The sequence below is a fragment of the Pipistrellus hanaki genome, assembly GCF_964339955.1.
Source record: "Pipistrellus hanaki genome assembly, chromosome: 10".
NCBI classification, from domain to species: Eukaryota; Metazoa; Chordata; class Mammalia; order Chiroptera; family Vespertilionidae; genus Pipistrellus; species Pipistrellus hanaki.
In genome coordinates, this window is record NC_140512.1 from 72,933,378 (window position 1) to 72,951,386 (window position 18,009).

Consider the following 18,009-nt stretch of genomic DNA (forward strand, 5'->3'; position numbering starts at 1 on the left):
CCGTGTCCTCCCCCGTGTCCTTCCCCCCCCGTGTCCTCCCCCCGTGTCCTCCCCCGTGTCCTCCCCCCGTGTCCTCCCCCGTGTCCTTCCCCCCCCGTGTCCTCCCCCCGTGTCCTCCCCCGTGTCCTCCCCCATGTCCTCCCCCCGTGTCCTCCCCCCGTGTCCTCCCCCGTGTCCTCCCCCCGTGTCCTCCCCCCGTGTCCTCCCCCATGTCCTCCCCCGTGTCCTCCCCCCGTGTCCTCCCCCGTGTCCTCCCCCCGTGTCCTCCCCCCGTGTCCTCCCCCGTGTCCTCCCCCCGTGTCCTTCCCCCCCCGTGTCCTCCCCCGTGTCCTCCCCCGTGTCCTCCCCCCGTGTCCTCCCCCGTGTCCTCCCCCGTGTCCTCCCCCGTGTCCTCCCCCCGTGTCCTCCCCCGTGTCCTCCCCCGTGTCCTCCCCCGTGTCCTCCCCCCGTGTCCTCCCCCCGTGTCCTTCCCCCCCCGTGTCCTCCCCCCGTGTCCTCCCCCCGTGTCCTCCCCCCGTGTCCTCCCCCCCCGTGTCCTCCCCCGTGTCCTCCCCCGTGTCCTCCCCCCGTGTCCTTCCCCCCCCGTGTCCTCCCCCCGTGTCCTCCCCCCGTGTCCTCCCCCGTGTCCTCCCCCCGTGTCCTCCCCCGTGTCCTCCCCCCGTGTCCTCCCCCGTGTCCTCCCCCCGTGTCCTCCCCCGTGTCCTTCCCCCCCCGTGTCCTCCCCCGTGTCCTCCCCCCGTGTCCTCCCCCGTGTCCTCCCCCGTGTCCTCCCCCGTGTCCTCCCCCCGTGTCCTCCCCCGTGTCCTCCCCCGTGTCCTCCCCCGTGTCCTCCCCCCGTGTCCTCCCCCCGTGTCCTTCCCCCCCCGTGTCCTCCCCCGTGTCCTCCCCCCGTGTCCTCCCCCGTGTCCTCCCCCCGTGTCCTCCCCCCGTGTCCTCCCCCGTGTCCTTCCCCCCCCGTGTCCTCCCCCCGTGTCCTCCCCCCGTGTCCTTCCCCCCCCGTGTCCTCCCCCCGTGTCCTCCCCCCCCGTGTCCTCCCCCGTGTCCTCCCCCCGTGTCCTTCCCCCCCCGTGTCCTCCCCCCGTGTCCTCCCCCCGTGTCCTCCCCCGTGTCCTTCCCCCCCCGTGTCCTCCCCCCGTGTCCTCCCCCGTGTCCTCCCCCGTGTCCTTCCCCCCCCGTGTCCTCCCCCCGTGTCCTCCCCCCGTGTCCTCCCCCGTGTCCTTCCCCCCCCGTGTCCTCCCCCCGTGTCCTCCCCCGTGTCCTCCCCCCGTGTCCTCCCCCGTGTCCTCCCCCCGTGTCCTCCCCCCGTGTCCTCCCCCGTGTCCTCCCCCGTGTCCTCCCCCGTGTCCTCCCCCGTGTCCTTCCCCCCCCGTGTCCTTCCCCCCCCGTGTCCTCCCCCCGTGTCCTCCCCCGTGTCCTTCCCCCCCCGTGTCCTCCCCCGTGTCCTCCCCCGTGTCCTCCCCCGTGTCCTTCCCCCCCCGTGTCCTCCCCCCGTGTCCTCCCCCGTGTCCTCCCCCCGTGTCCTCCCCCGTGTCCTTCCCCCCCCGTGTCCTCCCCCGTGTCCTCCCCCGTGTCCTCCCCCGTGTCCTCCCCCGTGTCCTCCCCCCGTGTCCTCCCCCGTGTCCTCCCCCCGTGTCCTCCCCCCGTGTCCTTCCCCCCCCGTGTCCTCCCCCCGTGTCCTCCCCCGTGTCCTCCCCCCGTGTCCTCCCCCGTGTCCTCCCCCCGTGTCCTCCCCCGTGTCCTCCCCCCGTGTCCTCCCCCCGTGTCCTTCCCCCCCCGTGTCCTCCCCCCGTGTCCTCCCCCCCCGTGTCCTCCCCCCGTGTCCTCCCCCCGTGTCCTCCCCCCGTGTCCTCCCCCCGTGTCCTCCCCCGTGTCCTTTCCCCGAATCCTCCCCCGTGTCCTCCCCGTGTCTCCCCGTGTCCTCCCCCGTGTCCTCCCCCCGTGTCCTCCCCCCGTGTCCTCCCCCCCGTGTCCTTTCCCCGAATCCTCCCCCCATGTCCTCCCCCCAGTCCTCCCCCGTGTCCTCCCCCCATGTCCTCCCCCGTGTCCCCCCCCCCGGGCGGAGGAGACGTCATCAAAGACCCCAAAGAGGCCCGCTGGCCATGTGCTCGTGGTCCTGTTGCATCCTAAGGAGATCGCTTGTGAAGAAATTAGAACCAACGGGGCTGGGGCTGCCTTGTCACCAGGGGCGGCTGCCGGAAGTTTCTAACATCCCTCTGTCCACCTTCAGGGGGCGGTAGGCGGCGCCAGACCCTGCGGCTGGTAGCCGGCTCTCATGCTGCCCGGGCCCACCCTCTGTCCCAGGTCCCACCCTCTGTCCCAGGTCCCACCCTCTGTCCCAGGTCCCACCCTCTGTCCCAGGTCCACCCTCTGTCCCGGGCCCACCCTCTGTCCCAGGTCCACCCTCTGTCCCAGGTCCCACCCTCTGTCCCAGGCCCACACCCAGGTCCCACCCTCTGTCCCAGGTCCCACCCTCTGTCCCAGGCCCACACCCAGGTCCCACCCTCTGTCCCGGTCCCACCCTCTGTCCCAGGCCCACCCTCTGTCCCGGGCCCACCCTCTGTCCCAGGTCCACCCTCTGTCCCAGGTCCACCCTCTGTCCCAGGCCCACACCCAGGTCCCACCCTCTGTCCCAGGTCCCACCCTCTGTCCCAGGTCCCACCCTCTGTCCCAGGTCCACCCTCTGTCCCAGGTCCCACCCTCTGTCCCAGGCCCACACCCAGGTCCCACCCTCTGTCCCAGGCCCACACCCAGGTCCCACCCTCTGTCCCAGGTCCCACCCTCTGTCCCGGGCCCACCCTCTGTCCCGGGCCCACACCCAGGTCCCACCCTCTGTCCCAGGTCCACCCTCTGTCCCAGGTCCCACCCTCTGTCCCAGGCCCACACCCAGGTCCCACCCTCTGTCCCAGGCCCACACCCAGGTCCCACCCTCTGTCCCGGTCCCACCCTCTGTCCCAGGCCCACCCTCTGTCCCGGGCCCACCCTCTGTCCCAGGTCCACCCTCTGTCCCAGGTCCACCCTCTGTCCCAGGCCCACACCCAGGTCCCACCCTCTGTCCCAGGTCCACCCTCTGTCCCAGGCCCACACCCAGGTCCCACCCTCTGTCCCGGGTCCCACCCTCTGTCCCAGGCCCACACCCAGGTCCCACCCTCTGTCTTGGGTCCCACACTGGGCCAGCGCCCCGGGCTCTCCTCAGCGGCAGCCCTGGCACCGCCCTGCGTAGTGTGCACCTCCTCCTCCCCCAGCGTGAGGGAGTGGGTCATGGACCCTGCACACCAGCCTCTCCCAGCACGCCTCGGCCTCTGTCCTGTGGCTGCGGGCGGGCACCTTCCAGAAAGGGGAAACGCCACCTGCTGGCTTCCTGTGGCTGCCGGGCCTGGGAGGGGACAGCTCTGTGGGGTGCGGGCGCCTCCGGCTGAGACGGAGGCTGGGGGAGAGTGGGGGTCGCTCCTGGGAGGGAATTTGTTTTTGTTTGTATAGAGGGTCAGGACGCCTCTGGGCTGCACTCTGCCAGGCCGATTCCGCTGCCAGCTCTCAGCGGCAGCCCTCCTGGGACTCCGGCGGGGCTGAGAGGACTGGGCCCGCCATTTGTCATGGAGTGATGGTTAATTTGCATATTACTGGTTTATTAGATAAGATTGGTTGATTCTTATATGTGCTCTGATCAGAGATTGAACCACAACCACTGGGATGACAACTGAGCCACCTGGCGAGGGCTACAGTTTTGCCTTTCGAACATATAGTTGCTTCTTCTGAAAAAAATTAGATCTAATTTCATTTTTTTTTAAATATGGATCTCAGCTGTTCTTCGTCCTCAAAATTTTTTTTTAATCTTTAAATTTTCACCCAAAGTGGTTTCAGATCTTTCTCTATCAGCACATGTACAGTTCCAATTTGAAGAAGAATCATAATTTAAACAATATTTAGAATGTTCATGTTTTTGTCTATTCCAATGTTTCAAAAAATAATTTTACATTTGATTCTTACACATATGCTTAAACATCTTCATCACATAATTCCATACAAGTGGACATGGTGAGTTAAAAGTATGCACTTTAAATTTTCTTAGATGTTGGGTTTTCTTGTCTTCCTTAAAAACATTAATTTCCTCTCAAAATTATTAGAATGCTCTCCCCAAGTTTTCTAGTACTTATAAAATCCTATAAAAGCTACCTGGATTTTATTTTGGGGTAAAGAGCTTGGGAGGATCTAGTTATATGTTTTCCCAATGTCTGGTCAGTTGTCCCCAAATAATTACTGAATAATATATTTTTCGCACTGATTTAAAATATCATCATTATCGTGGAGGAGAATCCAAGATGGCTGCTCAGGTAGACACCTAGCCGCAGCCACACACAACAATTTCAATAAAATACAACTAAAATATAAAATGGACATTACCCAGAACTACAGGAAAGTCGACTGACTGGAAATCCTACAACAACAAGCAAGGAGAAAACCAGAAGGAAGCGCGGAGGAGCTGGAAAAGCCCAAGGTACGGAGACACGCGGCGCGCGCGGAGAGGACGGAGCCGGAGAGGAGGGAGGCCGAGTGCCTGGCTGGCGTTCCCTAGCGGAAAGGAGATAAAAGCTCCAACTGTGTTGGGCCCCAGTCCCAACTGCTCTGAACCCTAGTTCTAGGCCAGACCCCGGGGGACCCAGGCTCATCCATAGGGAGCTGGGTTGTAAGGCGGAACCCAGGGGAGCGGCAAAAGGAGGTCCCTGCGGCGCGCACATTGCATGCAGAGAAGGGACGGTTGGCTGTGCCGCGGAATTGCCCTGGCGGGAAGGAGACAGGGGCTCCAGACTGCTCTGAATGCCACCTCCAACTCCACTTCCAACTGAACTGAACCCCAATACAGGGCTCATTGGGGGAAAGCCTAGACTGTTTGGTAGCAGGCGAAAATTGAGGGCACCTTTCTCTCAGAGGCGCTTGCAGCGAGTACTGAAGGACCCTGAGACTCAGGACCCGCATAGGGCGGGGCTGACGGAAGCCAAGGCTGTAGGCTCCACCCTGAAACCCCGCCCAATCAGGAAAGCTGCGAAAATGCGACGAAATAGATGACAAACGAAAGAAATGGAGGACAAAAAGCGACTAGAGATAGAGTTCAAATCTACGCTTATAAGGTTTTTCAAGAATTTCCTAGAAAAGATCGATAAGACCTATGAGGATATGAAAAGAGATCAACTAGAATTAATAAGGAATCAACAAGAAATGATAAGGAATCAACAAGAAATAAAGAACACATTGTCTAAAATAAAAAAATATTATACAGAGTCCTAAAAACAGAATGGAAGATCGCAAGAATCAAGTCAAAGATTTGGAACATAAAGAGCCAGAAGACACTCCTCTGCAGAAGCAAGAAGGCAAGAGAATCCAGAAAATTGAAGATAATGTAAGAAACATCTGGGACAACTTCAAGCGAACCAACATCAGAATTATGGGGATCCCAGAAGATGAGAGAGAGCAAGATATCGAAAACATACTGAAAGAAATAGTGATAGAAAACTTCTCCCACCTGGGGAAAGAATTAGACTTACAAGTCCAGGAAGCGCACAAAACTCCAAACAAAAGGAATCCAAAGAGGACCACACCAAGACACATCATAATTAAAATTCCAAGAGCAAAAGACAAAGAGAGAATATTAAAAGCAGCAAGAGCAAAGAAGGTAGTTACCTATAAAGGAGCACCTATACGATTGTCAGCTGATTTCTCAACAGAAACCATGCAGGCCAGACGGGAATGGCAAGAAATATTCAAGGTGATGAATAGTAAGAACCTACAGCCAAAGATAATCTATCCAGCAAAGCTATCACTCAGAATCAAAGGTCAGATAAAGAGCTTCACTAATAAAAAAAAAGCTAAAGGAGTTCATCACCACCAAACCAGAATTATGTGAATTGCTGAAGGGGGTTCTTTCAGAAGAGAAAGTAAATAAAGATAAAAATTATGAACAACAAATACGTAATTATCAACAAGTGAATCTAAAAACCAAGGAAATTTTTTTTTTAATCTGATGAACAATATTAACTGTTGAATATATTAGAATCAGAGGTATGGTAGGGAAGTGAACTGACGATTCTTGGGGAAAAGGGGAGAGGGGGATGTGGGAAGAGACTGAACATAAACTGTGCACTTATGGATGAGGACAATGGGGAGTGGGGAAAGGGCAGAAGGTGGGGTGGGAACCTGGTGGAGGAGGGTAATGGGGGGGGGACATTTGTAATAATATGAACAATAAAAATTTATTTAAAAAAATAAAATAAAATATCATCATTATCGTATACTAAAATCCCATATGCACTTGGGTCTATTTCTATACATTCCGTTCTTCTCCTTTGATCTGTTTTGCGATCACAGCACTCGGCTTAAACATTCCATCTCATAAAACACTGCAGCCGGAGTGGCCAGTCCACCCTGCATGTGTCTCCGGTTCATACCCCCTGCTCAGCCTCATGGCTATTTCTCAGCATGCACTTCAAAGCTAGTTTGCTTAATTTCAAAAACATAATTAATGTTTCATTGTGATTGTTTAGACATAAAGGTTAATTCAGAGGGAACTGATGTTTTGACGATATCGACCCTGCCACCAGACCATCCGCCCCGCCTCCCGGCTGCCCTCGTCTGCACGGGAAGCTGTGTGCCTCCTTGCCCTCTCCTCCAGCCTCTCCACTGTTTCGCCCGACGGCCACAGCCTTCTTTCTGTGCAGTGTTGGCTTAGTCGGGGCCGCTGCGATACTCTTTCTATCTTTGATGGCCTGAAAATGTTATTTCCATTTCCTGTTGGAAAGATACTTCCTCTGGGTATAGAATGATAGGTTGACAGTGATTGTCTTTCAGTTCTTTGAAGTTTAAATTCCATGATCTTCTAGCTGCCCCCAATCCTGTTGAAGTTGTCGGTCAACTTCATAAGGAACCACGCCCAAAACTCTCCTCCTGTGGCCGTGGGCTGGCTCGCGTCTGCACGCAGTGTCAGAGGGCAGGGCGGTTCTCAGTTTTGGGGGCGCACTTCTGGATTAATCCCAGTTATTCCACCCTCATCCAAGGAGCAGCAGACGCAGGCCCCCATCAGGGCGGGAGGGGCGCGTGCACAGCAGGGCTGCTCCTGTACAGTCCCACCCGCAGCTCAGTGCCGTCTCTGCTCTGACCCCTTGAGGCTTCTTAAATTTGTATTTTCAACCATTTCACCATCCTGTTCCCAGTCCCAGATGTATGGGTTTCTTCCTGGGATCCATGGTGCTTCCTGAGTTTTGCTCGATGTCATTCATACATTTTGGAAACTCTTCAACGTTGCTCCTGCCCACCCAGCTCCTCCCATGTGGACTCCGATTACAGGGTGCCATCTCCAGACCAGGCCCTCTCGTCCCTCCCTCTCCGTACACATCCCTCCCTCTCCATACACGTCCCTCCCTCTCCGTACACATCCCATCATGCTTTGCTGTCTGCACTGGCCTCTGGCCTCCTTCACACTCTAATCCCACTCCCAAATCTGATCTGCTGCTAACCCACCAGCTGCATTCCTAAATTCAGTTCACGAGCTTTCCAGAACTGGCCTTCCCACGTGGTTCTTTACTACAGATTGTACTTCTCTGAAATCCTCCATGTCCCGACCATCGTTCTGAAAAAAGTCTGCTGGCTTCAATCCCGCACCACGCCAGCACCGGCTCTGCAGTCTGCCTTTTGTGTCTTGGTTCTGCCACCCATCCTTTCCTCCCGACGAAATAACAGTCTTGCAAGGAGCCAGTCTAGAATGCAACCAGAATTGTGTGGCTCAAGTGAAATAAAGCATATGAACCTCCCATAAATTGTAAAGGAGCGAAGGTATCAGCAATAATTGGTAGCATTTTTACAGTCTTCCTGTGTCTTGGGCTAATATCTTTAATAACAAAGCACAGAATGCTGTCACTCAGTTAGGATGTGGCTGTTTCCCAGAGACCGTTTTGCATGGCAATCTGCAATTTCTCAAATGGCAAATTATCATTTGCATCTCCACAGAGAAATATCATTTATGCTAATGATGCTCTTACTAACAAACCATGGAAACAATGAGGCCGAATCCCCACACACACCGTTGTCTGCTGCACACGCACAGCTGGCGTTGGGTGCAGATGCCTGGGCATGTCTGGGTGGGAAGCTGTGAGCGGTCAGTGGCCCGCCGTCCCCAGCCAGGAGCACACAGCAGAGCCACTTGGAGGGGCTTTGAAAGCGAAGGAAGGAAGGAAGGAAGGAAGGAAGGAAGGAAGGAAGGAAGGAAGGAAGGAAGGAAGGAAGGAAGGAAGGAAGGGGAAGGAAGCCGGGGCCTGGCTCTCACCCCTGCCCTGAGATTCTCATTCGACTCGGTCAGGCAGCACCTGGCACAGATACTGTTCTTTCCCATGGGCAGCCGTGGTCGGCAGCCACGCATGTGGCCACTCTCCTCACTACAGGTGGGAATCTGGCACCTTCTGTGGAGAAGTGACTGGAGCAGAAGTCAAGAAAACATCCGGGGCAGAGCCCAGACCAGCCCCCACTTTCCTGACTCCCAAACCAGTAGGTGTGTACCACAGAGTTTATCGCCACATGCGTGCACACACACACACACACACACACACACACACCAGATCAATCAATGACATCAATGACATCAAGCTTTCAAATTAAGAAAATGAAAACAATCCACAATGAGGAGACCAGAAGTTGCTGAAGTTTGTGTCTAGTGTTCTGTGTGTGATCCTTTTAGAGCGAAGAACCCAAACCCAGTGTCGATGCTCAGGGGTTAGTCCAAGCCCAGCCTGGGCCAGCCAGGTGGCCAGGTGGAGCCAGTGGTGGACACCAGACACAGGAGACGGACCCCTGGCCCGCAGGCCCGCCCCTGCCAGAGGGCACTACTGGCCATGGAGCAGGACAGGCAGAGCCGCCCGTGCTCGGCGCTGCAGGAGCTCCGCCAGCGCCAGCGAGGGAGCCTGAGGGAGGTCTGTCCCAGCCGCCTCGGGGCTGGTGCTCCCGTTCAGAGCTGCCGCCTCCTGTCCTGAGGCCGTCAGGGCCCGCGCACTGCAACGGGGAGGAGGCTGGACCGGGAGCCACCGAGCAGCAGTGTGCACCTGCCCACCGACCACCGGCCCTGGCTGCTGAGTGCGCCCGGGCTGTGCGCCTCTCGCCGTCTATTCACAGTGGCACTCAGTCCCTCCAGCACCACCAGTTACAAAGCCAGGGCCACAACCCCGGGCAAATGCACAACGCCCATGAGGCGCAGGGCTCGGGTCCCAGGCCCCAGAGGACGCAGAGGCAGTGCTCAACCTCTGCACGCGTCGGCAGTGCCGGCCCAGAGGCAGGCAGGACCAGCCTGTGTCTCCGCGGACATGCAGGGCCCAGAGCGGCTCAGAGGTCGGGCACACCCCGCGAATGGCCGAGTCGGGAGCATTGCTCCTGACTCAGGGCCACTGCCCTGCGTGCCGTGATGCAGACCACAGCGGGCTGGGAAGTGCGACACGCGATCCGACCACAGAGCCCAAGATGCAGCAACAGGAGCCAAGGACATGCCAGGCCTGTGCCCCCTCGGTGAGGCCCACTGCAGCCAGCACAGTCTCAGATTTTCTTTCTCGGTACAAAGTCACCCCTCTGTATCCCTGGCTTCCCAGCTGATGGGAAATAGTATTTTCTTTTTTTTTAAATCCTCACCCGAGGTTATTTTTTCCATTGATTTTTAGAGAGAATGGAGGGGAGGGGATAAGAGAGAGGAAGAAACATTGATGTGAGAGACATGTTGATTGGGGCCGGAGATCAAACCTATAAAAGTATGCCTTTGACTAGAAATTGAACCTGAAACACTTCAGTGCAAGGGTTGGTGCTCTAACCACTTAGCCCACCTGTCAGTGTGGGAAACAGTATTTTCCACCTGCAGGTGGGAATGCTGAGAGTCATGGGTGCAGAGCCGGCTGTATGTTGCCCCCATTTTATAGTAGGGCCTTGAGCCTCCTGGGATTTGGGTTCCACAGACACTGGGAACCATTGTCCATCAGAGGAGGCAGACATCGTCCTGGGCTCTAGTCCAGCGGTCACCAACTTTTAAAAGCACATATGAGGTTAATAAAATCATATATTTCTACCTACATCCCAATAAAAGAACAGAGCACAGAGAGAAAGGAACCCAGTGTTTGATCACAGAACATTCTAGATTCCATGCTGTGGCCACCAACCGCTCTGCCCAGCCGCTGGCAGGCTGCACGCTTCACAGTGGCAACACAGACAGGCAGCACGGCTGCCCCTCCCATCAGCTGCACAGCCGCACCGGCTCTGTGCATGCTGAGAAATGAACTGCAAACAGCGGCTAAGGAGCAGTGGAAGCCAATGGGCTTTGCTATTCAGCCAATCTGCTGTGACTGCAAGGCTTGAGGTGATTTCCAGACCTGATCATCTTTACATTGTTTACCAGACTTTACCTTTGATCTGCCTGCATGCCTTGCTAAAGGGCAAATGTGTATTCAAGTGAATAAAAGGTGGACCAGGCCAGAAGTCGGGGAGTCTCCTCAAAAAAGAGGCTCCACCTTGCCCACATGCCTTCTAAATTCATATTTCTTGTCCAGCATTTTCATTTTTGTGTCAGCCCCTCCTTCAGATCCTGAACCCCACCTCGAAGGTGGCGGTATCAGGGGCCTCTGAGAATCCGCTGTACCCACGGCCCCACGTTTTCCCCAAGAACCAGGATGGGACCCAGGGGCATGAGCAAGATCCCGGCAGTGACGACGACCACCATCCCCAAGACACGCACCATAAACTAGGTGCAGAGTGGGCGGGAGGCAGCAGGAAGAGAATCCAAGCCTGGGGGCCTCCCAGGGCCGGGTCCCAGGGACAAACCTGTGTGGCTTTAGGGAAAGCGGCCTGGCCTGGGGTCCTGGCCCACCCTTAGCAGTTGAAGGGCAGCCATCAAGTTCCCATGGCTCTGTGGCCCAGGACGGCGTTCCTCCTCTGAGAGGCGAGTCCTGAGCAACCCTCCCGGACTCACAGGGCAGAGCCCGCTGCGGGGACTCCTGCGGCATTTCCGCCCCTCCTTTGCGCCGTCCCTGGCAGCACAGAGCACCCACGTTCTCTCCTCCTCCTACAAGAGGAGGTGGAGCCTCCCGCTGGCCGAGCAAACACGTGGCGGGCGGGTCAGGGGGCCCAGGCGGGCCAGGGCGGGCAGCGGGCAGTTCTTGCCCGGTCACTGTCAGGCTCCGGAGGCACCACCTATCGTGGAGAATCGCCTTACACACTGGACACAGACACACACGAGCACATGAGGAGCACACTCCGCCTCCCTCAGCCCCGTCCGTAGAGGAGGCTCCATGGCTCTTTGGGCATCAAGCGAAATGAACCTGCCCAACCCTCTCGCCCCCACCCTCACACCCCCACCCTCACGCCCCGACCCTCTCGCCCCCACCCTCACGCCCCAACCCCCTCGCCCCCACCCTCTCGCCCCCACCCTCACGCCCCAACCCTCTCGCCCCCACCCTCTCGCCCCCACCCTCTCTCCGCAGGCCCTCGGAGCAGCCTGGGCTTGTGGATGGGGAGGGCCCGCCCCCGCGGCCCACTCACCGTGGACACAGGTCTCCCACCATCTGCAGAGGCCGTCTTCCAGCGAGCACCCTGGAGGGACAGAAAGCAGCGGTCAGGCCTGGGGCAGCTGTGCGAGCGGCCTCCGCGCCCCGCACCCGCAGGGCATCCGGACACCACGTGCACAGCCGTCCGGCGTCTGCCCGGGACCTTCCCGGTGACAGCTGGGCTTGAGGTGCACCACCTCCCCAGACACCTCCTTGGGAGCTGCCCGGGCCAAGCCCACGGGCCCTGTTGGACACTGTCACGCACAGGCCCTTCCGTGCACGCCCGACGCAGACACGCCTGCCTTGTTCCGAGCACAGAAAGGAGGCAGAGGGAACACGTGTGCAGAGGGGAGACAGCCAGACCCACCGGGGACCACCGTGTGGGGCCGTCTGTCAGAGGAGGCAGACGCCCGTCCTGGGCTCTAGTCCAGCGGTCGCCAACCGGCGCTCCCTGCGGCCCGGAGAGGTTGGGGACTGCCGCCTGGTCCTCTCCCGTTGCCCTCACCCCGCCCTCTCCCACCTCCCTAAGTATTTCTCTCTTTCCCGCTCCGGCACGGCCTGCATAGGCGGCTGGGGCTAAGAAAGTGAAAGAAAGAGCCAGACGGAAGGAAGAAGGAAGGAAGATGGAAGGAAGAAGCTGGGGCCGGTGGGACGGCTGTCCCTGATGGAGAGCCGGACCCAGAGCCACACAGCGCGTTTATCTTTTGTCTGGTTAAAGCAAGGTGGTTGACGTGTACACACTTGCTGCTTAGGAAGGAGTGAGGGGCCGCGCTGGGACTCGGCTGTGGCCACCAGGGCCAGCCCGGGGCTTGGCCCGAGAGCCGCTCCTCCACCCCTCCCCCCCACCCCCCCCACCCCCACTGTCAGGCCACGATTCCTTCTCTTCTCTTCTCTGCTGTTCTACCCTCCACCCTCCCAGCAGCCCCCAGCAGAGCGGCCCGCCTGCCCTCTATCCAGGAGTCTGTCTCTGTTTTGCTTATTAGTTCAGTTTGTTCATTAGATTCCACATGTGAGTGAGGTCAGGTGATACTTGTCTTTCTCTGACTGGCTTAATTCACTTAGCGTGATGCTCTCCAGGCCCCTCCATGCTGTCTCACAGGGTGACAGACACTTCTTTCTCACTGCTGCGCAGTGCTCCATGGTGTGGGTGTCCCACAGCCTCATCCACTCCTCTGCTGATGGGCCGTGGCTGCTCCCGGACCCCGGGACCTCCTCCTGAGAGCTCCCTCCTCCCCTGAGAGCTCTCTCCTCCCTAATTCTCCTCCTGAGAACTCCCCCCCCCTCCTCCTCCTCCTCCTCCTGAGAGCTCCCTCCCTCCTCCTCCTCCTGAGAGACCCCTCCCTCCTCCTGAGGGCTCCCTCCTGCTCCTCCTCCTCCTGAGAGCTCCCTCCTCCTCCTCCTCCTCCTCCTGAGAGCTCCCTCCCTCCTCCTCCTCCTGAGAGCTCCCTCCTCCTCCTCCTCCTCCTCCTCCTGAGAGCTCCCTCCTCCTCCTCCTCCTCCTCCTGAGAGCTCCCTCCCTCCTCCTCCTCCTGAGAGCTCCCTCCTCCTCCTCCTCCTCCTGAGAGCTCCCTCCCTCCTCCTCCTCCTGAGAGCTCCCTCCTCCTCCTCCTCCTCCTCCTGAGAGCTCCCTCCTCCTCCTCCTCCTCCTCCTGAGAGCTCCCTCCTCCTCCTCCTCCTGAGAGCTCCCTCCTCCTCCTCCTCCTCCTCCTCCTGAGAGCTCCCTCCTCCTCCTCCTCCTCCTCCTCCTGAGAGTTCCCCCCTCCTCCTCCTCCTCCTCCTCCTCCTGAGAGCTCCCTCCTGCTCCTCCTCCTCCTGAGAGCTCCCTCCTCCTCCTCCTCCTCCTCCTGAGAGCTCCCTCCCTCCTCCTCCTCCTGAGAGCTCCCTCCTCCTCCTCCTCCTCCTGAGAGCTCCCTCCCTCCTCCTCCTCCTGAGAGCTCCCTCCTCCTCCTCCTGAAAGCTCCCTCCTCCTCCTCCTCCTCCTGAGAGCTCCCTCCCTCCTCCTCCTCCTGAGAGCTCCCTCCTCCTCCTCCTCCTCCTGAGAGCTCCCTCCTCCTCCTCCTGAAAGCTCCCTCCTCCTCCTCCTCCTGAGAGCTCCCTCCTCCTCCTCCTGAGAACTCCCTCCTCCTCCTCCTCCTCCTGAGAGCTCCCTCCTCCTCCTCCTGAGAGCTCCCTCCTCCTCCTCCTGAAAGCTCCCTCCTCCTCCTCCTCCTGAGAGCTCCCTCCCTCCTCCTCCTCCTGAGAGCTCCCTCCCTCCTCCTCCTCCTGAGAGCTCCCTCCCTCCTCCTCCTCTTGAGAGCTCCCTCCTCCTCCTCCTGAGAACTCCCTCCTCCCTAATTCTCCTCCTGAGAACTCCCCCCTCCTCCTTCTCCTTCTCCTCCTCCTCTTCCTCCTCCTGAGAGCTCCCTCCTCCTCCTCCTGAAAGCTCCCTCCTCCTCCTCCTCCTGAGAGCTCCCTCCCTCCTCCTCCTCCTGAGAGCTCCCTCCCTCCTCCTCCTCCTGAGAGCTCCCTCCCTCCTCCTCCTCTTGAGAGCTCCCTCCTCCTCCTCCTGAGAACTCCCTCCTCCCTAATTCTCCTCCTGAGAACTCCCCCCTCCTCCTTCTCCTTCTCCTCCTCCTCCTCCTCCTCCTGAGAGTTCCCTCCTCCTCCTCCTCCTCCTGAGAGCTCCCTCCCTCCTCCTCCTCCTGAGAGCTCCCTCCCTCCTCCTCCTCTTGAGAGCTCCCTCCTCCTCCTCCTGAGAACTCCCTCCTCCCTAATTCTCCTCCTGAGAACTCCCCCCTCCTCCTTCTCCTTCTCCTCCTCCTCTTCCTCCTCCTGAGAGCTCCCTCCCTCCTCCCCCCCCTCCTCCTCCTGAGAGCTTGCTTCCTCTCCCTCCACACTTGGGGCAGGATCCTCGAGTGGGCAGCTGTCTGCAGTCAGGAAGAGGGACGGACAGGACTTGTGTGGAGGCTGAGGAAGCTGGGCCTGTGAGGAGCTCCAGGTGGCATCCAAGACTCAATCCTAACGCCAGACCCAGGGGACAAGGACAGAGCCTGCTGGAGACCTCACTGCAGGAGGCAGCCCAGGAAGGAAGCCCTGAGTTTTCCTCCTCCCCAAAGCCCACATGGTCCTCCCGGATCCTCCCTCCTCCCCAACGCCCTGGTGACCCATCACGGGATGCAGGGACGGACCAGCCGCTGCCTGAGCCAGTCCCACCAGCAAAGCCACCTGCTGCTCGGGCTCTTCCAGCTCCATTTCCTGTGCGGACAGCGGACAGACAGCGGACGAGGCTGCATCACCCGCTCTCAGTCGCCTGTCAGCACGCCCACCCACCCGGCTGGCCCCGCTGAGCTCCCTGACAGCGAGCGGTCCTCCCCTGCGGTCTGCTCGCCCCACCTGAGCTCACAAGTCTAATCAGTGTGTTCGCACTCCAGGAGAACTGCTTTGGGAAAGGCAGGAAAGACATCATTTAGAGCTGGTGAGAGAAAATGTTACTTTTACTCGTGATTCATTTATTTCAGCTTTGGAGACAAACCCAGCTTCCCACGCCCTGAGGAGGCTCCCCGGGCACACTCCTGGGCACACTCCGGGGGGAGGCCCCCTGGGTACACTCCTGGGCACACTCCTGGGCACACTCCGGGGGGGGAGGCTCCTGGGCACACTCCGGGGGGGGGCCCTGGGCACACTCCTGGCGGGGGAGGCCCCTGGGCACACTCCGGGGGTGGAGGCCCCTGGGCACACTCTGGGGGGGGGGAGGCCCCTGGGCACACTCCGGGGGGCCCCCTGGGCACACTCCGGGGGGGGGGAGGCCCCTGGGCACACTCCGGGGGGGGGAGGCCCCTGGGCACACTCCGGGGGGGGGCCTCTGGGCACACTCCAGGGGAGGCCCCTGGGCACACTCCGGGGGGGGCCCCTGGGCACACTCCGGGGGGGGGTCCCCCCGGGCACACTCTGGGGGGGAGGCCCCTGGGCACACTCCGGGGGGAGAGGCCCCTGGGCACACTCGGGGGGGGGCCCTGGGCACACTCCGGGGGGGGGGAGGCCCCTGGGCACACTCCGGGGGGGGCCCTGGGCACACTCCGGGGGGGGGAGGCCCCTGGGCACACTCCGGGGGGGGGCCCTGGGCACACTCCGGGGGGGTCCCCCTGGGCACACTCCGGGGGGGCCCCTGGGCACACTCCGGGGCGGGGGGGGGGGGGGAGGGCGGGGACTAGGGCTGTCGGACTCAGAGCAGGCAGTCCTGGCCTCTGCGCAGGCTGCCCACAGCGCATGCAGCTGGGTCTGGGAGCTGCACCTCATTTTAAAACTGTTTCTAGACTCTTTTTTGATTTATCAAATAATTGAGAGCAGAATTATAAACATTGGTTTCCCGTGGTTTCTGTCCTAGCGCCTGGTCTCGGCGGGCTGACGGCAGTCTGTGAGACCCGCTAGTGGAGTCAGGTCGCCCAGTTGTGCGAGTCTGTTCCCGATTAGGGTCTAGCTGCCAGTTTCCCGAGAGCAAGCACGTGGCCTAGTTTTATGACCCCAGTACTCCGTGTCGAGCACAGTTCACACCTGTTTCCATGAACAGATGTGATTGATTTATAGTGGCCTCTGTCACGCGTGACAGGTCCTAGAATTCCCCACTCTCCACGCCGCGAGGCCACGGCTGCACCCTCTGCTGCTGTCGCAGCCTCTTTCCCACACGGCTGTGCCCCACGGGGTCCAAAACGGAGGACACCAGCGAGGTGCCCGGCCCTGAGGAACTACATCATCTCGTGATCCTTAGTGAACTTGGCACTTCATTCCCATTTTACAGAAGAGCAACTCCCCTCCTCCTAAGCCCAGTGCTCCCTCCCCCAACCTGTAGGCCTGGAGGCAGGCCAGGAGCCTAGGGCTCACCCCCACCCTGAGCCGCGGCCTGCCTGTGGGCGTGGCCACAGCCGGGGAGGAGCAGTCCTCCTTCTGAGCTCCCAGCTCTAACGGAGCTGAACTGCAGATCCAGAATGTCCCCGCAGACCCAGACGCTGGCCAGCAGGGAGCCGGAATGTTTACCCTGAACCGTTTCTCCACAGTCCCTCTGAAATATGACCAGGAATTCAAATGAGCCCGAGCATCTTACATTTATGTTCCAATGCACGGGGTGGGTCTGCTGCTGATTCTGTTCACCCCGCAGATAGGCAACGTGTCACAGTGACGCTGGTTGGCACATTTCTTCCACACGGTCCCCCAAAACCGGCGGCTGGGCAGCTTTCAGTGCCCGTGGGCTGCTCTGGGGAAAGCAGACCCGCCCCGGGAGCAGCGTCTCCCCTGCCGGCGTCCGGCCCAGCCAGCCTGTCCCCACTGACCCCCGCGGACACTGACCCCCACGGGCACTGACCCCCGCGGACACTGTCCCCGACAGACACTGACCCCCGCGGACACTGTCCCCGACAGACACTGACCCCCGCGGACACTGACCCCCACAGACACTGACCCCCGCGGGCACTGTCCCCGACAGACACTGACCCCCGTGGACACTGTCCCCGACAGACACTGACCCCCGCAGACACTGACCCCCGCGGACACTGACCCTCATGGGCACTGACCCCCGTGGACACTGTCCCCGACAGACACTGACCCCCACGGGCACTGACCCCCACGGGCACTGACCCCCGCAGACACTGACCCCCGCGGACACTGACCCCCACAGACACTGACCCCCGTGGACACTGACCCCCACAGACACTGACCCCCACGGGCACTGACCCCCACGGGCACTGACCCCCGTGGACACTGTCCCCGACAGACACTGACCCCCACGGACACTGACCCCCACAGACACTGACCCCCATGGGCACTGACCCCCACGGGCACTGACCCCCGCAGACACTGACCCCCACGGGCACTGACCCCCGTGGACACTGACCCCCATGGGCACTGACCCCCGTGGACACTGACCCCCATGGGCACTGACCCCCGCGGACACTGACCCCCACAAACACTGACCCCCGCGGACACTGACCCCCGTGGACACTGACCCCCACAAACACTGACCCCCGCGGACACTGACCCCCGTGGACACTGACCCCCACAAACACTGACCCCCGCGGACACTGACCCCCGTGGACACTGACCCCCACAAACACTGACCCCCGCGGACACTGACCCCCGTGGACACTGACCCCCGTGCACACTGACCCCCATGGACACTGACCCCCAAGACACTGACCCCCGCAGACACTGACCCCCGCGCACACTGACCCCCGCGCACACTGACCCCCGTGCACACTGACCCCCGTGCACACTGACCCCCGCGCACACTGACCCCCGCGCACACTGACCCCCGTGCACACTGACCCCCGCGCACACTGACCCCCGCGGACACTGACCCCCGCGGACACTGACCCCCACGGGCACTGACCCCCGCGGACACTGACCCCTACACTGCAGCCCCACGCACCAGACTCCACGCTCCTTCCCGCACCGCTCTGCCCTCCTCCTGGAGGCCTGGGAACAGGGA

At 60.4% G+C, this 18,009-nt stretch overlaps 1 protein-coding gene across 1 annotated transcript in view; it reads right to left on the reverse strand.

The window, feature by feature from the left end:
- Positions 1–18,009, reverse strand: part of PTPRN2 (protein tyrosine phosphatase receptor type N2) — a 332,127-nt gene that overhangs the window by 303,013 nt on the left and 11,105 nt on the right. Inside the window, exon 2 of the mRNA XM_084896450.1 lies at positions 11,548–11,598. Coding sequence (XP_084752576.1) covers positions 11,548–11,598 — 51 coding nt within the window. The remainder of the gene's footprint in view (positions 1–11,547; positions 11,599–18,009) is intronic.